Source organism: Alnus glutinosa, chromosome 5, assembly GCF_958979055.1.
Source record: "Alnus glutinosa chromosome 5, dhAlnGlut1.1, whole genome shotgun sequence".
Taxonomy (NCBI): Eukaryota; Viridiplantae; Streptophyta; class Magnoliopsida; order Fagales; family Betulaceae; genus Alnus; species Alnus glutinosa.
Genome location: NC_084890.1, coordinates 22,485,221 through 22,510,601, shown reverse-complemented (window position 1 = coordinate 22,510,601; position 25,381 = coordinate 22,485,221). Strand labels below are relative to the sequence as shown.

The 25,381-nt window shown below is 36.2% G+C and overlaps 4 protein-coding genes across 7 annotated transcripts; all 4 read right to left on the bottom strand.

The window, feature by feature from the left end:
* On the bottom strand, nt 1-10,447 carry LOC133868072 (disease resistance protein RUN1-like). 4 transcript variants are annotated; one of them, XM_062304878.1, is made up of 13 exons: nt 10,094-10,447; nt 9,884-9,996; nt 8,699-8,795; nt 8,062-8,425; nt 6,377-6,550; nt 6,040-6,304; nt 4,839-5,197; nt 3,566-4,299; nt 2,676-2,820; nt 2,324-2,538; nt 1,320-2,210; nt 413-1,183; nt 1-293 (listed from the first exon to the last, which is right to left on the bottom strand). In XM_062304878.1, the coding sequence occupies exons 1-12, from the start codon at nt 10,193-10,195 to the stop codon at nt 650-652; spliced, it is 3,993 nt and encodes a 1,330-aa protein (XP_062160862.1). In that variant the 5' UTR covers nt 10,196-10,447; the 3' UTR covers nt 1-293; nt 413-649. The 4 variants fall into 4 exon arrangements, with proteins under 4 accessions (XP_062160862.1, XP_062160861.1, XP_062160859.1 ...); XM_062304877.1 differs by having other exon boundaries at nt 6,040-6,550; nt 8,699-8,773; nt 9,883-9,996; XM_062304875.1 differs by having other exon boundaries at nt 6,040-6,550.
* Nucleotides 10,448-13,815: 3,368 nt separating this feature from the next.
* Nucleotides 13,816-16,639, bottom strand: LOC133869097 (protein FAR-RED IMPAIRED RESPONSE 1-like). The gene is made up of 5 exons (XM_062306067.1): nt 16,534-16,639; nt 15,715-16,424; nt 14,230-15,492; nt 14,001-14,114; nt 13,816-13,875 (listed from the first exon to the last, which is right to left on the bottom strand). The coding sequence occupies exons 1-5, from the start codon at nt 16,637-16,639 to the stop codon at nt 13,816-13,818; spliced, it is 2,253 nt and encodes a 750-aa protein (XP_062162051.1).
* Nucleotides 16,640-17,739: 1,100 nt separating this feature from the next.
* On the bottom strand, nt 17,740-19,587 carry LOC133869096 (proline-rich receptor-like protein kinase PERK9). The gene is made up of 2 exons (XM_062306066.1): nt 19,408-19,587; nt 17,740-18,378 (listed from the first exon to the last, which is right to left on the bottom strand). Exons 1-2 carry the CDS (start codon nt 19,585-19,587, stop codon nt 17,740-17,742), a joined length of 819 nt encoding a protein of 272 aa, XP_062162050.1.
* Nucleotides 19,588-22,173: 2,586 nt separating this feature from the next.
* On the bottom strand, nt 22,174-23,624 carry LOC133869095 (uncharacterized). Its single transcript, XM_062306065.1, has 5 exons — nt 23,396-23,624; nt 23,211-23,303; nt 23,015-23,116; nt 22,359-22,914; nt 22,174-22,229 (listed from the first exon to the last, which is right to left on the bottom strand). Exons 2-5 carry the CDS (start codon nt 23,286-23,288, stop codon nt 22,174-22,176), a joined length of 792 nt encoding a protein of 263 aa, XP_062162049.1. The 5' UTR covers nt 23,289-23,303; nt 23,396-23,624.
* Nucleotides 23,625-25,381: the final 1,757 nt, after the last annotated feature.

The following is a 25,381-nucleotide window of genomic DNA, read 5'->3' as shown; positions in this document are numbered from 1 at the left end:
TTCGAACACACTCCAAATCTCCATACATAATCTTGGAGTCCTTCATGTCTCAACTATACAACATGAGTAATGCTAAAAAGACGCATGTCTTCCTTAAACTCGCTCAAAATTGATATGACTTTTACATCAACAAAATGAACAGCAAAAGTTGCCATCAGCACCAATTACAAGATCCTTATGTCTCACATGCAAACGTCTTGTCGTTACACAATTTGAAATCACCCAACAAATGCTCAGGAAAAAAGAAGAAAAAATCACCAACACATTGCTTATATGAGTCAACTATTGAATCCCTGAAAAAAAAGAAGAAAAAAAAGAAGAAGAAAATTGAAATCATGAAATCCTTCTTATAATGTGACATTAAGAAACTTGATAATTTATATATGAGAATTACGTCATAAATTAAACTCACCGAGGCTACTTCACATCTGGCTATGACCACCTCAATCCAAGCTTCGCTATATATTCAGCATCGGCTTCCACTTCTTGATGTTTTGGCCCATGGGCGGTACAAGGGTAGATAGAGAGGGATGGTTTGGAAAAGAAATCGTGGTTTGAGGGGTAATATCCTTATTTCTACTACTGCAACGTACGTAGCCACTAAAACTAAAAGACAACAACTAAACTTCTTCTTCATCGTAACATATTCTTACGTTACTTTTGGCTCGTCAACTACTACATGAACTCCGCACTTCTTCACGTCAACATTTTGCCAATGTCCGCATCTCACCTCAATTTCTTCTCCACTTTCCATCACCAATTCATTAAATATGAGTCCACTTTCCAGCTCATATTTATTTCTTATGAGTGGCGTCAGAAATAGAAACAAATGATATTTTTCTCCTTTTTTTCTTTGTGGAACAGAGTAGAATCGATCCATAATAGAAACAGAGGAGTCCTCATCCTCAAAAGCGGCATTATGATTTGGCAGAAGCAATTTAGAGTTGCCTCTAGTTTTATTTCGGATGTTCACGCCAAGATGGTAACGATAATATCTTATATCAAAGGTTGCATTAAAAGAACAAACAACACAAATAAGCAACCGAAGGAATTGACCCTTTGAAATTGAAGGTACATGGAAGGATACTGAAACCCCATGTCCCCTGTGGCTGAACCAATTTGGAACCTCACTACCAGGGAGGAAAATGACACGAGACTCATCATCGCCCATGGTTAACGGACACTATTAAAAAAAAAAAAATGTTCAGAACATAAAATGTGAGAGAGAGAGAGAGAGAGAGAGAGAGAGAGAGAGAGAGAGAGAGAGAGAGAGAGAGAGAGAGAGAGAGAGAGAGAGAGAGAGAGAGAGAGATAGGAACCTGGAGATGACTCATAAAATTATATGCTTGATTGTGAATAGCAGAAATTTCCCGATTCTCCGAGCCTTGAATCTCAGTCAATTTGTGGCAATTACGAAGGTACAAATATAGTCCACTCTTGCGGTTTGATGAAACTGAGAGTCGTTCCATTGACGTACAATTGCTTGCATCCAACATAGCTACACTTGAGAAGAGTCCTGAAATTGATTGAAGAGTCGTACACTCTTGTAACTGGAAATTGAACAATTTCGAAAGGCGACCGATGCCATCAGGTAGGTTACGAAAATTGTTTCTTGATAAATCTAAAAACTTGAGTGAAGACAAACTCTCAAAATCAACAGGAAACATATCTTCAGATAAATTACGCCCAGAGAGATTTAGTTTTGTCAAAGAACGTAATCCAGAAATAGAAGGTGGTAGAAAACATAATGGGTTCAAGCTTTTTGGTGACATCAATGATAAGAGAAGTGACAACCAAGATTTTGAGGATTGTTCTTTAGGTCTAGATAATGATGCAATCTCAAGATTCTTCAAAAGACCAAAGGAGGATGGTAATTGCTTAATAGCAATTCCATCTGCAAGTAGCTCTGTTAAAGCAATCATACTCCCTACTTGATCCGGTAACTTGTCAACTTGTAAGCAGCCAGACAAATCTAGAGTTTTGAGAGATCTTAAGTTAGAAATGCTACTTGGAAGATTCATAAGACTCTTGCATCCGTTTAAATTCAGCAAAACAAGGTTTTTCAAACATCCAATGGACACGTGAATCTCAACCAAACTTGTGCAACCTTCAAGTATTAGTGTCTCCAGTTGTGGCATTTCAAAGAAGTTTGGTGATTTGGTGAGATATTTGGAATGGCTAAGATTAAGGACCTTCAACTTGTTGAGTATCTGTGAAAAAAAAAATAGAGAATAAATAAAGAAATGAAAAGTTCTTGTTAATTACCCATTTAACATTAATAGAGAGAAAGAGAGAGCAAAAAGTTTTGTAAGATTTGTTATACTTTGTTCTTCTTCCAAACTTGTTTGAGATTACTATACTGCATGTCAAGAATAACAAGGTTTTCTAGATGAAAATTTTGTGGTAGAAATTGCAAATGGCACTTATGCCACCGAAGCCATCTTAGCTTTTCAGAGAGATGCTCATAAGATCCTTTGAGATGAACACAGGGACGGAGGGAGGGGGGCGCTAACAGGGGCCATAGCCACCCCCAATTTCCTAAAAAAAAAATAAAATTATGAGGTGAGAAGAAAAAAATTCCTAAAAAATTAAAAAATATAAGGTAAAAAATAAAAATTAAGCCTATTGGCCCCTACCAAATTTTTTTTTTTTTTTTTTTTGCCATTGGCCCTTACCCATAAGAACTTCTGGCTCCGTCCCTGGATGAACATAATCGATTTGAAGTAATCTCAAACTCTTCATATTGGTAAATGCTTCAGTTTTGATGTGAATATCTTTGCCAAATACTTTTAAGATTAGACCCTCAACTGTTTCAATTCCCTAGCAAAATAGACAATTGGATTAGCAATGAACATGCTCATTGTCAATCTTTGTAAAGTGATCGGAAGAATGTAATTGTATTATCTGAATGAATGTACTTAATACAAGAATGAAGAGAAATTACATATATATAGACAGAGAACTCAAGCTAAACTAAATCCTAACTGTAGACTAAGCTGTGATAACTAGATAACTAAGATGATAGAATAACTAAACTAAATAACAACCCAGCTATACAAAGAACAGAGAAAAAAAGAGCTTTATATCCTTGATACTCATCTTGCATAAAACTAGAACAACTTTGACCTTAGAATAGGCGTATATACTCTCAAAGTAATTTTTTTTTTTTTTTTTTTTTTTTGACCTTAGTATAGGCGTATATACCCTCATTGTAATTTTCTTTTTTCTTTTTTTTTTTTTTGAAAAAAAAAAAAAATTCTAAATTGATTTAGACATTATTAGAATTATCTAAAACGTGATTCCATACCTTTTAAATAATGTTAAGTACTAGTTCCTGACTTAAGTTAGAGAATATTTGGATTTAAAATCATTCAATAATAACTATGATGTATGATTCGCAGAAAGGCAAAATGCTCATATATATATATATATACCTACATAAGACATGTTATGTGCCTGCGTATGTAAATTTCTTTATATATATATATATACACCTACATAAGACATATGTTATGTGCCTGTGTATGGAAATTTGTTTATATATATAAATACATATGCCTCTTACCGTATGTTCATGTAATACATTTGATGCATCCTCATGAAACCACAATCTACTACGTTTTCCTGGCAAATTCGGTGACTCTCCATGAATAATCTCCCTTCCCATATCTCGAATAAGACTATGCATCCTCAAAATCTTTTTGTCATCAATTGTCACAAGTGACTTCTGAATGAGAATAGGGATGCCAATCTTTGGAAAGAAATTACAACCATCAAGTATTTTCATAACATATTTTTCATCCATGTCAACAAAGAAACATGCAATATCAAGGAATATGCCCTTTGTATACTCGTCCAATGAATCAAAACTTATTCGAAGTACATTTTGAATCTTGTCATAAGGAGTTATTTCTAATTTTTTCAATTCACTTTCCCATTCAACTACGCTTCTATCTTTAAGAAAAGAACCCAAAAGCACAAGAACTAATGGAATACCTCCAGCGTAACGAATTGCTTTAATTGAAAGCTCTGAGTAATCTTCTTTTGGATTGATCATTTCGAAAGCATGCCAACGGAACAGTTGAAGAGACTCCCAATCATCCAATTCTCTGACCTTATATTTCTTATCTGCTCTCAATGGACTTAACACGTGTTCATCTCTGGTAGTTATAATGATTCTACTACCCGGACCAAGCCATTCCTTTTCAACTAACGAGTGTAGTTTTTCAAAGTCATCTACATCATCAACAACAACAAGAACTTTTTTTCCACAAATTCTTTCCGTAATTATACTAATTCCTCTATCTAGAGTTGGCAATTCGGGTTCACGGGTCGGGTTCGGGTCAACCCGACTGACCCGATTATATAAACGTGTCAACCCGAACCCGAACCGATTATTAATCGGGTTGTGACACGTGACCCGAACACGACCCGATTAATAATCGGGTAACCCGAACACGACCCGACAAACCCGACTAAAAAACGCGTCACCCGTTTACCCGACCCGACCCGACCCGACACGGCATCAATTTCACTGTTTTCACATGTTTCAACCTTCAATTTTTTTTTTTTTTAAATCGGGTTATAATCGTGTTGGCGGGTCAACCCGGGTAATCGGGTTATAATCGTGTTGGCGGGTAATCGTGTTATCGGGTCAACCCGTGCAATCGGGTCATAATCGGGTTGGCGGGTCAACCCGCGGGTTGACCCACCAAACACGATTATAATCGGGTCAACCCGATTATGACCCGAACCCGATTATAACAAACCCAAACCCGGTTTTTTCGTGTCGTGTTCGTGTCGGGTTCGCGGGTCGTGTCAAAAATTGCCAACCCTACCTCTATCACCATTATCAATCTTCAAATTCATTTTCAAGATATCATTAAGAAATTGTTCTTGTAAATGAACTAAGCCATCAGACTTTTCTAAGCTTTCTTTAAAGTTTGAAAGAAAACTACTTCCTTCAAATGCAGCACATATTTCATTATAGACAGCTTTTGCTAGGGTTGTTTTGCCAATACCACCCATTCCGTAAATGCCCACAACGCGAACGTCAGTTGTTCCAAGATTTAATAAATCTTTAATATCATTAACACGAGACATTATTCCGATTTCGTGTTTGGCAACATGCAAGGGAGCTGGGTTAACTTTACACAAAATTTCTTCAAGAATCTGTTTGATGAATTTTGATTCATACCTGAGAACAATAAGATAAGCCCAATGATCTATAATAATAATATTAAAAAAAAATATGACTCTTCAATACCATAAGGATATTATCATCTCAATCATTTAAAACTAATATGTCATGACAACAATTACATTTAATCAAATTTTGTGATAATTATGATTTAAATATATTTCTATGTAATTTCTTCTCTTGTTGACATGCCATGAAGCAATTTTTTTATTTATTTTTTTTTTCCTAGCAAAAAAGCCATTAACGGCTTCTTGCAAAGAATGGCTACAATATCATTCATCTGATCAAGTGAACGATATTTTATCTAAAAAGCAATCCTAGACTTGATAATTCAACAAAAAAAGTTTGTCTCTAGATAGCATGAACTCGATATCTAGAGTCTGTTTTAAATTACCACTTATCTGAAAAATGATTGTTGTTATATAGGAAATGATTAATTTATATTCGAACACTCTCCCTCACGTATGGGTTCAAATTCTCCCTTAATTAGTGACCCAACTCGTGGAATATTTAATTAAAATGAGAAGTGAATGACAGAGACAAAGTTCGAATTTATAACCTTTGAATCTGATACCATATTAAATCACAACTTATTATAAAATTTTAAATTGTTAAGAAATAGTTAATTTAATTATTTAATTATTTAATTTATATTCGAATAGTGGTCACCAAACAGAAAACCTTCAACTTTTTCAACTCAAAACTAATTTTGTTCAATCCATTTAGTATATGTTACTTTTTATAAATTTTTGCCTAAAATTTAGAAGCAAATATAAAGACCAAAAAAAGAAAAGAAAAAAGAAATGCATGAAAAAATACAAGAGTCTATAGCATAATACCCATTTGCAAGACTCTCGAGATCCCAGCCAGAACAATTTGCAGCTTCAGTAAGAGCTTCCCTCCACCTCTGCACCATCTTCATATCGGTTTGAAACTGCTCTTCATGCATAGCAAAGGCTTCCGCAAAAGTTTCGGTTTGTTTTCGAACATCCGAGGGTTTCACTTGATAAAATATGGGAAGAAGAGTGTGGCCTATGGTATTCTTATTCTCACACTGCACGATCTCCACAAGCTCATTAAGACACCACTTGGAAGAAGCATAGCCTTGAGAGAAAATTACAATGAAAATCTTTGATCCTCGAATCGCGTTGTGAAGTTCGGTTGAGATGTTCTCACCTCTTGGAAGTTCCTCGTCATCTCGAAATGTGCGAATTCCTTGTTGCACTAAAGCGGAATAAAGGTGATCAGTGAAGTTCTTACGAGTGTCTTCACCTTTAAAACTCAAGAAAACGTCATAATTGCAATGAGGTCTGGAAAATGAGGTGCTTGTTGTGGATGGGTTTGATTGGACTGCAAAAAGATACAAATCATGTGAGAAACAGTAGGGGTAGAGCCTGGATAATGCATGGGTGCAATCAATATATATATATATATATATATATTTTTTTTTTTTTTCTAAATTGAAAAATGAGAAAGACTTGCTAAACATGATACTAAATATGCAAATTATTTTTATAGATCATTCATTTAGTTTCTTTTTCAACTATATATATATATATATATTATTTTTTTTAAATGGCTTTCACTTCCACTGTGGCCAAGAACCAAACCAGTAGAAATGAAAGATTTCTTTCAGTCTCTCAAATGGGTCTTTTTGTTTCTCTCTCTCTCCATGTGAATCGAGGATGAAGAAGACTCCACTATATTTGAATTTCACTAGAGTTCTCTGTTAAATTTTGTAAGGGCATCTAGATCACACCAGTATGCCAAATAAATTACTCAATCAAAATGCTATTATACCCGCTCACGCACAAAAAAAATAAAAAAGACTAGAACTAAAACAAAACACATTAGAAAATATTTGACCACTCAGTCTTGTCAAGCCCAAGTAATTTATGATTTAACTGTTTAAGTTAAGGCTGTTTATTGGTCATATCTGCAACTACATCTGCATAATGTGATTACTAACCGTATTAGTGTGGTTATTGCGATTATTATCCTATTTGAATACCAGGTAATAAGCCTTTTAAGCATATTTTAGTCTTTTGGGCATTCTTTGGATCTCTATTAGAGCATGTTTTAAACAATTTTGAAAATAATTTGAACTTATTTTTAGTGTTTTTGCATCATTATACAATGAACCATGCCTCAGTCATCAACATACCCATGTTTATTGGGGTTATACTTTCAGGCTCAATGTGCCCTCCGAAGTTATTAAAGTAGTTAACAGAAAAAAAAAAATAAAAAAAAAATAAATGATTGAGAAATAAAGAAAGAGAAAAAGAGAATAATCTATCAATCATAGAAGAAACCCATTTTTTTTTTTTTGATAAGTGAAGAAACCCAATTATTAACACGACGAATGATTTACTGATCATAATAAGTCTTTCCAACGAGCTTGAAACCCTCTAATGTTCATTCACATTGGTGAGTGCATAGTGCATGGTTGTAGCATTAAGTCTGACCAGCACACGAAGCAAATAAATCCGATTAAATAAGAGTAGGTCCCAAACAGTTGTTATAAACAAACTAATAATCCAAAACAATTTCTATCTTATTTTGATATTAAACACCAAAATGACGTCTTTTTGGTGATTTTATTAAATACATATAAGGTATGTATTATACATACCTTAAATTTGCTATCCGCATCCGCATATGCAAATAATGGTTTTTACTAACCGCATCCACATATGTAGATAGTAAATAATTGCGAATAATATTCACCCGCATGTATAGCTAGCCCTACTTTAAGTCACATTTTCTGAGCTAATTCAGCCATAACACAGAAATACCTACATATGCATATGCATACACCTAACCATTTCTATTTGATCAGTGGAGTGCGGGAAAAACAATACCTTCTTTGTTTGGGTCTTCGACGACTAGAATCTTGGGAGCCTGGTTTTGGTCTTGGTCTCGCACTAGTGATTTGTCCACCATAAATTGAGGTGGATCGTCAGAGTCACTTGTAAAGTCAAGAACAATTCCTTTGGAAGGGTTAGGGTTGTTAGGGTTTATACTTTTGATGTTTGGTGGATGAGAAGACATTTTTATCATATAAGAACCATGATAAGGTTGGTAAGGAAGCGGAAGGGATGCTTGGGTGAAAGTGGAGGTTTCATTTGAAACAACAGTGGAAGCCATGACAGTTGGAAGTGGATGGTTGTGTTTACCTTGATACCGTGTTATGAGTATAGACATGTTATCACAGCATCTCTGCACCTACTTGCAAAAGATTAAAAGAACATGTATCAAAATTTAATACAAGGAACGAATGAAAACCCAGGAGAAGCAAAGTGAAATACTATAACAATAGAGAAATGATACACTTATTTCTTCTATACATTTATTGCACATCTTCATATAACCAAGTTTCAAATTCACTATTGAATTTGTGGGACCTAATGTGAGTCCCATACATCCAAAGGTAGATTTAAAAATTAGATGTATAGATGTAAAAATATCATTTCTCATAACAATAACATGTATGTGTACCTCTTTCCAAGCTGGGCATGCTGGAGCCTTGATGCACCTATAATGGTCTCGTGGAAAAGGATTTCGTGCACCAACCTTATGCAACCCATCGTTCAACCATATATAGCAAAAAATTCGATTAAATTAGATTCATGTGATTGTTGAGCTCATAAAAAATTGAGAGAAAACTATACTTATAAATATCCTTGATCCTTCATTACTTTTGAAAAAAAGTGTCTAATTAAACTTTAAAAAATGTCAATTTAGGATATCCATCTTTCAATTTTTTTCAATTTCAAACCCCTGTTAGAATTTTCCGTTAAATATTATCAAAATTTTCAAAATACTCCTGTATTTATTTATTTTTTTTAAAAAATTATAAAATTGTGAGAACTTCACTTATAACCCCTAAACTTTCACCATTTTTGAAAGAAGGTACCTAAACTTTAAAACGTCTCAATTTAGAGTATTCATTTTTAAGAAAGTTTCAATCTTAGGCATCCGTTAGAATTTTTCGTTAAATCTTGTCAAAATTTCTCAAAATACCATTCATTTTTTTAGGAAAAAAAAAAGAAAAAGAAAATTGCTAGGATTTAGGTATTGATTAGAATTTAACTGAATTTGCAAAAATACCCATGTCTGAATCTTTGAAAAAATTTTATAACTTTTAAAAAAAAAAAAAAAATACATGTAATTTGATAGGATTTAACGAAAAATTCTAACGGAAGACTAAAATTCAAACTTTCTAAAAAAATAGATACCCTTAATTGAGATGTTTTAAAGTTTAAGTACATTCTTTCAAAATGAGTGAACGTTCAGGGTTATAAATGAAGTTCTCCCCATAAAATTTTCAAAGATTCAGACATCAATATTTTTGTAAATTCCATTAAATTTTGACTAACACCTAAATGTTAACAATTTTTTTTTTCTTTTAAAAAAAAATGGTATTTTGAAAATTTTGACAGAATTTAATGGAAAATTCTAGTGGAATGTTGAAATTAAAAAAAATTGAAAGATGAATATTCTAAATTGACACTTTTTAAAGAGTACATTTTTTCAAAATAATGAAAAATGAAGGATTATAAGTGAAGATCTAAAAAAAAAAAAAAAATTATATATGACCATTACTTCATAAATTAAACACAATAGAAGCAAAGTGAAATATTATAACCATATTTAAATTCAGTTTTGGCATTTTATTGTACCTGTTTACTAACTGGGCTATCTGGAGTTGCTGCTTTGTAACTATAATAGTATTGGGCATCAATATCACTTGGACCAAGCGTGTCCTCCAAAGCCCATTGGCACCCATCGTTCAACTATATATAGCAATTTTTTTTGATTAAATCAGAATCATGTGATTGTTGAGGTCATCAAAAATTTATATATGAGAATTACGTCATAAATTAAACTCACCGAGGCTACTTCACATCTGGCTATGACCACCTCAAACCAAGTTGCCCTCTTGGCTGGAAAGATACGATTGCCTGAAGTTGATTCTGGCTCCAGCGTCCACATGATGTTTGTAAAAGAAATCGTGGTTTGAGGGGTAATATTAGGGGAGAATTGAGAAATGTACGTGAGGATGTCAACCAAATGGGTTTAACGCTCAGTTTCTGGGTTTTGATGGCCGAGACTTGGATTACGATTTCTGAGTAATGAAACGAAAATACAGAGATTTTTGTGTTGAGAGAGAGGGAGAGAGAAAGGATGGCGATGGAGATGAATAAAGCATCAAGCAAGGAGTGTTTTATATATATAATATTGCATTAATATCGATTGGCTTTGTCTTTCGGTGGTAATGATTGATTGCGTGGCAGCAAAAGTTGCCGTCCGTTACGTAGTTTGAGTGACAGCTACAACTGCTCTCATGCTCTTTCTGCGAAATTTCTCTCTTTTAGTTGTCAATCCCGTTTCTGGGTTCGACAAAAGATTTCTGCGTTGCGAGAGCTTCTACGCATGCGCAACGCATCCGTCCCTCTTCAGTCTTTTTTCCACGTGTCATTGTTTTTTCCTTTTTTTTTAAACAAACAAAAGAAGCAATCAAAACAAAGGGGTGTTGCCATTTACGTTCAAATTTCCGCCATTTTCCAAATCTCCCCTCTCCACCGTGCCCTCCCCCACCGACCGGAAATCCGACGCCGACGCCGACGCCGCTCGCTCTCTCTCGGAGTCCCTCGAAACCAGCAGACCGGCCCACCGGCCGGAAATCCGAATCCGACGCCCTTGCCAACGAACGCCGACGCGGCTCGCTCTCCCATCCGACACCCAGCTCTCTCTCCGTCGGACCCAGCACAGACCGGCCGCCCAGGTCTGACGCCGACGTCGAACCCAGCAGACCGGCCCACCGTTTCTCTTCCAGCTCTCTCACAGACCGACACCGGACCAGCAGACCGGGTTTCTTGACGACCCACCGATCGGCCGTCCCAGATCTCTCTCTCGAACCTAGAGGACCGGCCCACCGACGACCCACCCGCCTAGCTCTGTCGGACCCAGCATAGACCGGCCGCCCAGATCTGACGCCGACGTCGCAGTCTCTGTCGAGCCCAGCAGACCGGCCCACCAATTCTCTCCCAGCTCTCTCACAGACCGGCACCGGATCTCCGACGTTGCCCAGATCGACCGGGTTTCTCGACGACCCACCCGCGCGGACCCAGCTCTCTCACAGACCAGGAGCCGGCGACCACCATATTCTCTCTCTACGGTATCTTTTAAAGGGACCAAAGCCATGCTTTGTGGCAATGACCGTGCGCAGGACCAAATGCAAGTGTTGCCATTGTAGACTGAAGCTGCACAGATAATGACTGATTTTTTTTTTTAACAAAGATTTCATTTTGTGGTTGTATAAAGTGATTGAGCAGTTTTCCAAGCATGGAACATTATACCTCATTTATTCTGTTAGCTAAACACATTTTAATTTGATTTTATAATTTTGGTTATTCTGTTAGCTAAACATACTTAGGATTTAGGAATGAAAAATTCATTCGGTGAATGTTTGCTTCATTCATGTTAGCCCCAATATGTGCATTCCAATGATTATGATGACTTTGGGAGTGAAATTGAGATGCTTGAACAAGGACTTAAATTAGTAGTCAAGTTGGTATTTTAGTGGCATCCGAGTTTCTTTTTCTTTTTCCTTTGTTTTTCAACATTTCATTACCGTATGGGTCGGCAATGCCCTCTAAATTGTCATGTGATGCAACCTTCCTACCAACACCATAATAGAGTATAGAAGTGGGAAAATAAAATTGCATTGACAATTGACATTTTGGAAGCAAAGATGGATATGCATTCCCGTATCTGCATCTCTTGTGGACTTCCAAGACACACATCACATTACATAAAAAAAAAAAAAACCATAGATAATGACTCGACCCATGGACATATACAATGACTAAAACAAGCTGCTGGTCCCATATTATTGAGACCCTTTTTTCTGGAAGTTGAATTGGTCAGCATTTGGCTCTCCTCACTTCCTCAGTCCCTACTGCTTGATGACCAAAGACTGGTCTCTGCAGAAAAAAAACACTCGGTTGTTGTGCATGCCACAGCAGCTCCCATGTGTAACACAACTGCTATGCCAGTTGTCAAAGATTGCATGCCTACATTATCAACCATTGAAGATCAGCCACCAGTCAACATTAATTCAGCAGGTCAACCAACAAGGCAGTCGACTATTAAAGGAAATCAACATAACAAATATTCTATGCAAGGCAAATATTACCCAGATCAGTAGCTCAATATCTGCCCTGCCCTGCATTGATCACTCAATCATGATACCGTATTGTAAAGAAGAACAACAAAGCTATACCAAGACAATAACAAAAGCAGTGGAAGTTACATTGACAGTTACTAAGTTGTCCAATTCCTCTCACCTCTGTTATAACAAGTAAAACTCCAATTAGAAGGCAAAGAATACCACTGCAGATGCTACCCCATAGTCCATCAGCCACCCAATCAGGACACTATAATAAATACAATAATAGAAAACATAGTAGCAGAACACTATAATAAATACAATAATAGAAAACTGCCGGGTACCTTATAATTTCGAACAGCACAGTTGGGAAACTTGTAAAGAGATATAATATTATAAGGGTAGTTTGAATAGATGATCTCCTGCCTATTTGGTTCAAGAACAACAAAAACCTGTTGAAGAAAGATACATTACAAGACTTCTAGGCACCAAAAAAGTAGAAGACAGACTTCATATTGATTTATGATTTCATGAGGTTGTATCATCTGTTAGTTTATGCACTGGATGTTAGTTTCCAATTCAACTTTCAAACATTTCTAACCATTCAGTGAGAGTGCTATTAGCTTTTGTGTGACATGTTCTGTGTCTACTTAATTAATTGACAAAGAATGGGCATGAGAACCAGAGGATTTTGACAAGTCTTAACAACTAAATTATCCTTTGCCAAAATATAGGTACATACATATAGTTTGAACAAAGTCAGTGAAAGATGAGCTTAAAAAATTAGGGAAAAAGGATAGAATCCTCACAATCATTAGCCATTTCAGAGACAAACAAGGCATGCAGGCATACAGACCAATACAATATTGAAAGCATCTCATAAGGTAAAAAATCTACAAAGTCTAAGCTTCAGTCACACTACATCTTATCATTTCATGATTTATAGAACTGGATACAGAGGCTTTAAGGAACATTCCAAGAAGCACTCCACTCATGTTTGTTTAACAAAGATCAAGATTTGATGTCAAAGACAAGTAGATAGGATACCTCGTTTTCTTACAGAACTGGATACAGAGGCTTTAAGGAACATTTCATGGAGGAGGAAAGATCTTCCAGATTTCTTCAGTTTTATCCAACTTAGCCAATTCTAATGGCTACAAAAACTCACCTATAGTTTCAAGTGAGCATAAGATTTACTTGTGGTTTGAAAATTCTTTGAAAATAAATACAAGACATGGAAGGGGGGAAAAATTAACAATTAACTACTAACTTCTATTTTACTTACAAAGGAAGGGGGAAAAGGAAAATTGGACCACAACATCACCAAAAAAATTCCAGCAAGAATATCACCTGAAATAGCATGCAAGTACACCTTAGAAAATAGCAATAAAAACGACCAAATTTGAAGAAAATGATAAAAAACCAAATACTTACCAAATACTTATGTCAAGTAAATGAAATCTCCTTCAACAGGACATGATGGCTGTGAATTCCCAAAAGTCTGAAACAAAAACTTTGTATGATTAACATATTCGTCAACATGTACAAATCAACATACACATCTACGAACATATATATATATATATATATATATATATATATATATATATATTTTTCTCTCCATACCTGTGCAACAACACTACTTTGAGTTCCAATTACTTGGTCACGCTGAAAATCAGTTACAAAAGTGAATGGATCTTCACTTGTGTCTAGTTCATCTACTAGTGATCTTTGGCATGTCTTCAATAAACAAAAATATGGAATAACATGTTACATATAATATTAAAATTACAAATCAAATATGTGAACATAATTTGTAATGCGCATCAACATCGGCTTTCAAATATTTTAATACCTTTTTTTTTTTCCTCTGCCGTTTGGGATTTGTGGCACTCTTGTTTGATGATTTTGACTTTTTGACCGCTTTTTCAACTGCGGACTCCTTTCTGTTTGATGGTTTTCTCCCTTTAGTATGAGCCACTAGAGGACTACACACCTCTACTCCATCGCCGGTCATAGATGCACTTGGGAGCAATTTTGCACTTGGAAGTGATTGGGAATGTGGACTTTGTTCACATCTTGGACCACTAAATTTTGTAGTTAGCATATCAACATAATTTTCCACTTCCGTGCAATGGTCCACGTTTGGTGCTACGATTGCGGCTAACTTCAACATTTTTTTGCTCAGTTCAGCATATCGATCTGCATTAGGGTTGCCACTCAAAGGATCATAACTACTTTTAATTAACTTATATGGCCGCTCCAAATCCTTCCTCCATCGATTTAGAAAATATTTCTCAGGCAACAATTCCACATCTTCACATATAGTCAATACAGCCATGACATGTCTGCACAAAATTCCTCTTGATTCAAACAGATGACAACTACAGTTCACTTCGCATGAAGACCCATTATAGTAAACAGTAAAGCTTACTTTCTTCATGTAGGAATCACTAATTTCAACCCGTTCGATCACTTGATAGGTATTAATTCCACCTTCACTTTCTAAACGAGAGCAACCGCAATACATAATCTCTGAAATCTCTTTTTGAACTTCTTTGAACTTTGCATGGGTGTACATTTTCTGAAATTGCTTCTCAAAATGATACCTGCTTACACATGAAATCGTGGTATGAAAAGAATCAAAATCAGCAACATTCTCAACCTCAACCTTCCTACGCAAAGCGTTATCGTATTCATCCACAAATTCTTTCAATGAAGTAGACGAGTGCACATAACCATCAAAAAATGCATTCATACTCTCACTACGTTGTGTGGTAGTCATGCCGGCCCAAAATACACCATTCAAATATGCCGGTACCCAGAAATTCCGCTCGCTATATAAATCATGTAGCCATGCATTCTCCTCCAAATTATAACACTCAAGTACACTCTTCTGCCAATTAGCATCAAACTCGTCACATGTTTGAGAATTATACACACAATTTCGTATGGCATTCTTAATGGCTTTGTATTGTGAATTTGATCCAAATTTTTCTGGAAGTTTTTTTAGTATGTGCCATAAACAAAATCTGTGTCGAGTGACAGGAAAAACCTCTTTAATTGCATTTTTCATAGCCCTGTCTTGATCTGTAATAATTGCCATTGGAGCACGGCCCTTCATGCATTTTAACCATGCCTCAAACAACCAAATAAATATCGTTGTATCTTCACTTGAAATTAATGCTGCTCCAAAAAGAATTGACTGGCCATGATGATTTACTCCCACAAAAGGGGCAAATGGCATTTGGTATTTGTTGGTTAAATATGTTGTGTCAAATGTAACCACATCACCAAAATCTTCATATGATGCCCTACTTCGTGCATCAGCCCAAAATACATTTTTTAGTCTAAACTCATCATCCACGTCCATTTCAAAATAGAAATCACTATCCACTTTCTGCATTCTATCAAAGTAGTCACGGAGTGCTGTAGCACCTCCTGTGCCAAGGCGAAGACGTCTTGAGTTCGCAATATAATTGCGACATTCTTTCTCTCCAAATGTAAGATTCTCGTATCCCCCCGCTTCAACGGCTAACGAGTTATAGATCTTATTTGTACGAATTCCAGCTCTATCATCTATATCAAGCTTTCTCTTTGTAGCAAGATCCAACTTCTTGTGGCATCTAATATATCTCGCTTTACCTGGGCTTAAATTGTGATTATGCCCTAGCTTTACATTTGTCACATACCACATTGTATCCACCAATGTTGCACTCAAAGTAGCCTTACACCCCGTTTTGCTTGTTTTCATAGGCTTACAAAGGTTATTGCTTGAGCTGGATGATGCGTTGCCTTGACGAGCACATGCTAAAGTGATGTAATGTACATCTCCATTTTTATACTTTTTCTTCTTCTTCTGCACCACACCAAATCCCTCTTGCTTTGCATAATTTCTATAATGTTCAAGAAGTTCCTCTATGGAGCCAAATAACATACCCTCCTTAGGTTCCTCAACATTTTTATCTTTATCTATGAACTTGTGCTTGGAACCACAATTGACCAAACTATCATCTTTCAACTGTTTATCAGTCACAATTTCATTTCCATCTGCATCAAAACAAATGAAACATAGTGTAAAGAACTTAGCTATGAATAATAACATTTATTTTAAGATATGTTATAGAAATTAAAAGTAAGCATGAAACAACCAACATACCATTTTGAGGGTCCATTTGGATGGGCACAACATCATCAACTTGTTCGTGTGTCAACGAACATTCATTTTCGCATAGTGAAATCAAGGGCAGTTGTGGTAAGTCCATGGTAAAAGTTTCTACAACAAATAAATATTCATATTAGTGCAACAATTTTTAAGTGCTTGAGGGCCATACCCTAAACAATGGTGACAAATGTCACCATTAGCTGTTTGACATATCCCATTCTCCTCTCATGTAAATGTAATTTGTCATAGTATTGTTACATTTTAAGCTAAAATTCAGCTTCTATTAGCATTCTTTTTTTAGATGAATAAGCATATTATTAACAACTAAACCATCAAAGCAAAGTTACACAACTACAAACTCAACAAAACAATCAGCCAACTACAGAAAAACAAGCAACTGCAGCTAAACTATCTACAACAACTCACAACTACATAGCTGCATGATGATATAAGTCCTTGGAAATCAACTTTTAACAGATAATTCTACTGCAATATCAACAATTGAAAGTATATAATAAGGTGTATATTCTATTACAAAGATTTCTATTTCGATAAAATCAAACAAACAAGTAAAACACAAAAGCTACATGTTTGCACCTTTGTCACAGCAAGATATATTTGTCCGGTAATTCCCTATGCTCATTTAATTTGAAGACTATAACCCATAGACCTCTTTGCTAAACATAATATGCCTATTAGGGTCATTCAATCAAACACAATCATGCAGCCAATCACTCATGCATATCTTCTATTAAAGGCAACTTACCAAAGCTCAAAACAGCAAGCTTTTCATTGACTTGCTCTTCACGCTCACTGCACCTCAGACATGGACCGCATATATTGGAATTGCAGCATCTAAGGAAAGTCTGAAATAGACTTTCCCTCTAGACTTAGTCCGGTATAATTTTGTTTCTATTCTAAAAGATATTACCTTCTATGGCAGCATGTACAACTAGTATATAAGACCATGTAACTCATTCAATAAAATTAATATACACATTTCCGGTATTCAAAAATTCTACAAGCAGCATGTACAACTAGTATATAAGACCATGTAACTCATTCAATAAAATTAATATACACATTTCCGGTATTCAAAAATTCTACAAGCAGCATGTACAACTAGTATATAAGACCATGTAACTCATTCAATAAAATTAATATACACATTTCCAGTATTCAAAAATTCTTACAGCTCTGTCAGAGAGCTGGGAGAGAAATGGTGGGCTGACGCCGGTGCCGGTCTGGGTGGTCTGCTGGTCTGGTGCCGGTGGTCTGACGGCGGTGCCGGTCTGGGTGGTCTGCTGGTCCGGTGCCGGTCTCACAGGCGAGCTGGGTGGTCCCTGGGTTTCGAGGGAAATAGAAAGGGGGGTGGGTGGTCTGCTGGTCCGGTGCCGGTGGTCTGACGCCAATGCCGGTCTGGGTGGTCTGCTGGTCTGGTGCCGGTGGTCTGACGGCGGTGCCAGTCTGGGTGGTCTGCTGGTCCGGTGCCGGTCTCACAGGCGAGCTGGGTGGTCCCTGGGTTTCGAGGGAAACAGAAAGGGGGGTGGGTGGTCTGCTGGTCCGGTGCCGCTGGTCTGACGGCGGTGCCGGTCTGGGTGGTCTGCTGGTCCGTGCCGGTGGTCTGACGGCGGTGCCGGTCTGGGTGGTCTGCTGGTCCGTGCCGGTGGTCTGACGGCGGTGCAGGTCTGGGTGGTCTGCTGGTCCGGTGCCGGTCTCACAGGAGAGCTGGGTGGTCTGCTGGTCGGGTGCCGGTCTCACAGGAGAGCTGGGTGGTCTGCTGGGTTTCGAGGGAAACAGAAAGGGGGGAGAATTTTTGGAGGGAAATGGTTTTGGTTCCTGAAACCCGTGATATTGGTTTCAAATATTTTTTAATAAAATGCCACTGCCACGTGGAAAAGTGGCTGATGGAAGACGGACAAAAGGCTTCTCTATAGCATTTCCCATTCAGTAGAAGACCTCGAAACTCATGAGGAGATTGCTTAATTAATTAATTAATTAATGGAAAACCTTGTGATGGCCAAGTTATCTTCTGGACAAGCATGATGATGGCCACGTCCTTTAATCTTTTGTTTTTTCGAGTGGTCCCGCACGACAAGCTTTATGGCCTTCTTGTCCCCATGTTCACTAATTTGTTTCATTATCTTTTAATTAGGTAGAATTTAGGTATGTTTGGTAAGCAGTTGTCTTGTAGAATATTTGTTTGAATAGTAGTAAGAAGTGGTTGATGTAATATAAAATTTGAGAATATTTTATAAAAAAGTGAAAAAGTTTTGTTTTGTAATGAGTTTTTTTTTTCTTTGAATAATAATAAAAAATGACTGATGTAATACAAAAAGTACAAAAAAGTTGAAATATTTTTAATTTGATGGGCAAAAAGACAATTATGAGTAATTAGCAATAGCTTGCCAAACAGATCTAACTCTCATCTAACTTTCAACGGCCACAAAATTGTCGGTGTTTAAGAATTTTTATTCATTATTCGTAGTTTTCTAGACTTCTTGGCTGGAGCTCCATTGAAAATTAACTAAGTAGTCCAGGAGCACATTTTTTTTTTTTTTTTTAATGATTTAAAACCTTTATAGAACAAAAACATCATTCTACAACTCATTCCAGTAAAAACTGGATGCACCATAAGTAAAAACCAACTCTTAAGTCAATAAGATATTCTCAACAATACTTCTTTTGGGAATGAAAGAACCCTAATTAAGACTTATAACCTCATCCAAACCAGGTAGAAGCCGATTAGCCAAAATCTTTGTGATGCACTTGTATATATATGAAGTTGCAACAAGAAATTGGTCTATATCCACTCATAGAAGTAGGATTCTTCTTTTTAGGCACTAGATTGATAATAGTAGAGTTCACTTCCCTAAGAAGATTTCCAATCTCAAAAAACTCAAGGATAGCCTCCACAACCCCATTCTCAACAATCAGCCAGGCCTTATGAAAAAACTCGGCAGAAAAACCATTTGGCCCAGGAACCTTATTCCTATTCATAGAGAAAATAGTCTTCTTAATTTCTGCCCTAGTAACTGCAGTCCTCATCCCCTCAGTGCAGGCAGAGGAAATTTTTTTCTGGATTAGGGAAGAAACTTGAGCTACTTTCTCACTTGAGAATGAATGATTGGAAGTGCCAAGAAGGGCCTAATAGAAGCTGATAGCAATCTGCTTAATCTGATTGAAATCTTGCACCAAATTGCATCTCTCATCTCTTAAGCTCTTGACAAGATTGCTAGGATTTCTGATCTTCACTAGCTTATGGAAATAGGCAGTGTTCCTGATGTGGTCGTTTTGTGTACAAAAATATCAATAATAAAATTCAATCATAGATTTAATAAATTATTTATTTGGAGATATATAAGAAATGCACAAATATTATTTGGATACCTTATAACACAACTATAAACCACCGTTTTTTTTATTAAAAAAAATCTATAAAACCATACCTTAACCCATTTATATAGTTTCTTGAATTTTTTTTTATTAATAATAATAATAAACTTTTTTAAACAAATGAACTAAAAGTGATCGATAGTTGTGCCATGGAGGAAATCTCCCGTCCCTGATTTTGTTTTAGAGTCTTTGTACCTCTAATCATTTGACATTTCAGTCTCATATTTATAAGAATGGCTCTTTGTTTTAAAAAACACTCTCAAAATCCCTCTTACTCAACTTTTCCTGTCAGACAAACAAAGGCTTGATTGATTGCAACCAAAACGCCCCCAACTACCTTTGCATTTACACATATACATAAATATATTCACAAAATTTAAATAACTCTTGATGGGTAGATCAAATTAAATTAATATTAAACAAATAAAAATACAGTCATAAAATACTATTTCAAATAAATTTAGTCACCCTAGAAAAAAATTTATATCTTAATTTTTAGTTAATATTGTTCAACCTAGCTAGCTACTTTTTATTAATCATTAGTGAATATATATGCAAGTACGAAATTCCTGCAAAGTTTTGACTCATTTAACAAAGTAAGACACTAAAACCATTTAAAACATTCAATTTGGGTTATTATGCAAGTAATATTATTGTTTTTTAATTTTTATATCATTATTTAACAATTTTTCTTTAGTACTGGACCACTAGTAATTATTATTTTCATTGAAATATTTGGACTTAAGAATGTTTTAAGTTCTTTAAAGTCAAAACGACACAACTTCTGATCATTTGCCTTGTTTGGAAGCCAACTCAATTAACTTAATTATATCCAAACCCACAATTTCAAAAACCCATAGATGTTTGAGTGTACGTTGATCCGTTTAACTCAAAATTATTTTGGGTTTCAATTCTTGCAAATTGTACTCTAATATTGGAGTCCAAGTCTTTTTTTTTTTTTTTTTTTGTAAGTTGGAAACAAATAGCATGCAAAGTTGAAACTCGAAGCTACACATGAATTTAAAACTTGAACATTTAATATTGGGCTCAACTCAAATATAGCATCCTTATCTCATTATTTCCGGCATGATGTAATGCATGAGGAAAGCCTGCATTCTTCTCCTCACGATCAACGGCATTGAATCAGTCATTATTGTATCCTACACGAAATTGCAACTTATTATTATTATTATTATTTTCATTTCTGTCTAGACTTACAAGGAGTGGTTCAAAAAAATAAAAAATATCAAAGTTCAAAAGTTGAGTGGCAAATCTTCGCAAAAGATAGTGAAGAAAACTATACTGGTCTGGGCCCAGAAGCAATAGATATTTTTAGAGCCATTGCACTGAAATTAATTATTAATTATTGGTCTTGCTTCTTGGCCTAGACCAGTATAATTTTCTACCTTATCTTTTTCGAAGATTTGCCACTAAACTTTTGAACTTTGATATTTTTAATTTGTTTGAGCCACCTTCCGTAAGTCTATACGGAAATAAAAATAAACAGTTACTATTAAAAAATAAATAAAGAAATAAATAAAAAAAAGCATTTCGTGACGTGTATATGGGTCAGCACTACAAAAATTGAAGTGTTTTGTGACTAACTTTTAGTGGCCTTTTAGGGTGTCTGAAAGGCTACTAAACATTAGTGGCGTGTGATTAAAAGTCAGTATTTTTAACTTTGTGGCATGTCATTGACTGACGCGCCATAAATTAGTGGCATGTCAAACAGACATGCTACTATTATATATAGTGGCATATCAGACAGACACAATATATAGTAGCGTGTCAAACAGACACGCCACTAATTAAGGTGTTTTTTTTTTAAAACAATAAAAATTTTGCAATCCTAAAAACCCTGCAATCCGAAATTCTGTATTGATCTACTACAATTCTATCAATCCATGATAATCACAATTGCAACAATTTGAATTTTTATCAATAATCACAACTACAAATTCATATATATATATATATATATATATATATATATATATATATGACATAGATTCATAACAATCAAACTAAAACTTACAACAAACAAAATATACAATCAATCTTTGTCCTAGATAGATACCAAAAAGTCATTCCAAAAGTTTCAATAAACATATGTCATAAATTCATAACAATCAAAACAAAGGTTTCAACAAACAAAATATACAATCAATCTTTGTCATAGATTGATAACAAAACCGGAACATATTTGCCAACTAAAATAAACATAAATGTTACCCAATATCAATCGTTAGCAAGATTTTCATGATCGGGTAACTGCACAGCATTTTCCGTAGGATCTACGAATGATAAAACAAATATAGTTAGCAAACAATATGATCGAATCATATCAAGTCCTAAGCATTCAACAAAGTGTGAATTTAAACAGACGTAATCATACCACGAAAAAAAAATCCATTAATTATTACCTGATCTACTATCAACAGATGATAAATTCATATGATGTGCGGAATTTTTGTCTGGCACTGCGTTATCATTAGAGACTCCGGGCACAGATACTGATTGGCGCCACAATGACTCGATTTGGCTAAAACGGGACATAATCTGAGATTGTGCTGCCAACACCTCATCCATTTGTAACTTGTGTCGTGCCTGCTCACCCTCAAGTACTCTCTCGATCTCAGAAGCTTGTCGTGCCCGCTCAGCCTCGAGTGCTCTATCCATCTCAGAAGTGTGTCGTGCCCGCTCAACCTCGAGTGCTCTCCCCATCTCAAAAGCAAGCATTTCTTGCGGAAAGACGGCCTGCCCTTGATTTTGTGAAAGTGGCTGTGATGGTGTATGGTATGAGCGTATGGACCCCACACATGCCAAATATTTGGCCCAACCTGCCCAAACTCTGCCGGCGTACTCCGGCTTATTGCCGAGCGCTTGGGCATATTCATCGTCATGTCTCCAGCGTATCGTTCCTTGTGTTATGCTTGACGATTCAGCAGTGTCAGTTGGCATTAGCATCACCATCCTCTCCTACATGTTGTATTAAATGTTAGTGCGTCAAACTAATGTGCATCGTAAATAAGTAATCACACATATAAGTAAAACAATATATGAAAGGTGAATAGCATACACATCTCTCTTTTACTATATCATTTGGATAGCTTCCATCCTTCCTCGTGTGATTTTTTATGTACGATTGTGCTCGCGTAGGAGGAGTGTCATCCTTGACAGTCTGCCAAAAGAATAAAACATTATAACACATGTTTATATATATATATATATAAAATGTTTACATTTATATGTACGAGATAAATTGGTGCACATACTTCTTCGTGTGACAACCTCGCATAACTTTTGGTCCCTATGCAATGAGGAGTATTTTGCAATGCTCGTAATTGCTTCATATGGTCAGCATACTCTTACACAATTAACATTCTTATTATGTAAACACTAACACAACTAAATGAAATTAATGAAACTACACAAAATAGTAATATAATTCATGACTGACCTGATACTCCTCGTCACACTATTTATTCAACAACGCATCCAAGTCCTCGGGGTGGTAGTCGGAGAGTCTTCTGGCCCCTACTCTTGCTCGTACCATCTTAGGAGTATCGCCCCGTTGAATGCCTAATTTAACTTTTGTGTTGTGTCTCCAATTCTTAAGCTTTACAACCATATCCCGAAATGCATCTCGTTTTACTTTTTGTAAATCATAACTTGGCGGGATGTAAAAGTCCACCTACACAAGTTGGAAGTTGATAAATAAAAATTAAAAAAAGAAAAAAGAAAAAAAAGAAGAGCTTGGCAGTATGTAAAGGTCCACTTACCATTAGGGCTTCCCATATATCCTCCTTTGTACAAGCCGGTACATGCGCCCAGTCATCCCATAAATGCACATAGTTCCCGCTCCTTATTAGCTTCCCGGTTTGTCGTCTAAATTTATTGGCGCTAAATCCTACAGGTTTCCAGCTTGGATTATAATCCATCACGACCCTCTTCCCCCCGGGGATCTCCCATGCCTTGTGCGGGTCTGTAATGGTCATAACTTCAAAACAAGTGCTGCCATCCAGATTAGTACCTATAACATTAATAGATATCGATGTTAATTATTTCGAAATGATACAAAACAATAAATACGTATATATCCTTTAAATTTATAAAAATATGTACTTATCGTCCGGATTTGATATGCGCCCAACACTTGTGTAGCAAGCTCATCCTCGGGCTGTGCATCATTCAGGCCCTCCGGAGCTTGTGTCTCACTATAGTTTGAAAGATGTGTCTCGGTATCATGAGAACCCAATATGCTGTACTCAAATAGCCGTGCCACGTGACCAGGGGAATACGCCTCTAACTGGCTCACCGTCTGCTGCATATGAGGCAGATGATCAAATGTATTATCTTGCATGTTGTACTGGTATCCTGAGTGATCATCTGTGAATACTGGTCTGTACCCTGCCTCTGTGTGCGTAGGGTCGCTCTCTATGTGCGTAGGGTCGCTAGATCTCGATCCTTGGCCGCTATTCTGCTTCATAACACTTGGGATTCTATAACTCATTGTACCCTGCAAAATACATCACGTATTTATACATTATATATCAACCATATGCACCATAGTATTTAAATGAGTCACATATTTAACAATCACCAATCAATGTAGAGATAAATAATTTAAAATTTCAAATATATATATATATACATATATATTTTTAACACATACGCTGGGATCGGATCTATGTTGGGTCGGATGTGATCGAAGTCATCTTGTAGATCATGGTCATTATTACTGGTAAATAGGAGAGGCTCGCACTCGTGGTAGTTAGCACATGCATCATCATGCCCTTCACCACCAACATCGTATACGTTCCTAGGTGTAGTTCTTAGAGCGCAAGCCCAACTTAGGTCCCATTCATCTTCAATGTAAAAACCTTGGTCAACTTGTGTAGTTAGCACGTACGGCTCATCAGTGATCAGCTTTCCCGTGTGGACAAGATTTTTGAAATTGACAAGCACTAGCCCATACTCATTCACCTTGTACCCTAGGTCCCTCGTGGTGTCCTCCCAATCACATTTAAACAAGACGTACTTGGTCCTGTCGTAGCACTCGACCTCAATTATTTCTGTTAACTTCCCGTAGTACATTTCGCCATCAACGGTCGGCACACACACACCGCTGTTCTGAGTCCTCTTTCCCGCGTCATATGCTCGAGTGCGAAACAATGTGCCATTTACAATATATCTGTTATATCTTATTGCTATCTCTTTCGACCCTCTACAATGCACCACCAATTTGTCACCCATTTCCTTCCTACCTCGATCGTCCACTCGATCAACCAACGAGTATATTATGTACAATGTAAAATGCACAAAGCTAGTTTAGTTAGTTATATGATGTACAAGTTCAACGTTTAATAGTTAAACATGATGATAAATTGTACATATTCACGATACCAATCGCAGAACTGTTCATGATGTTGGGCTTCTAACTGAT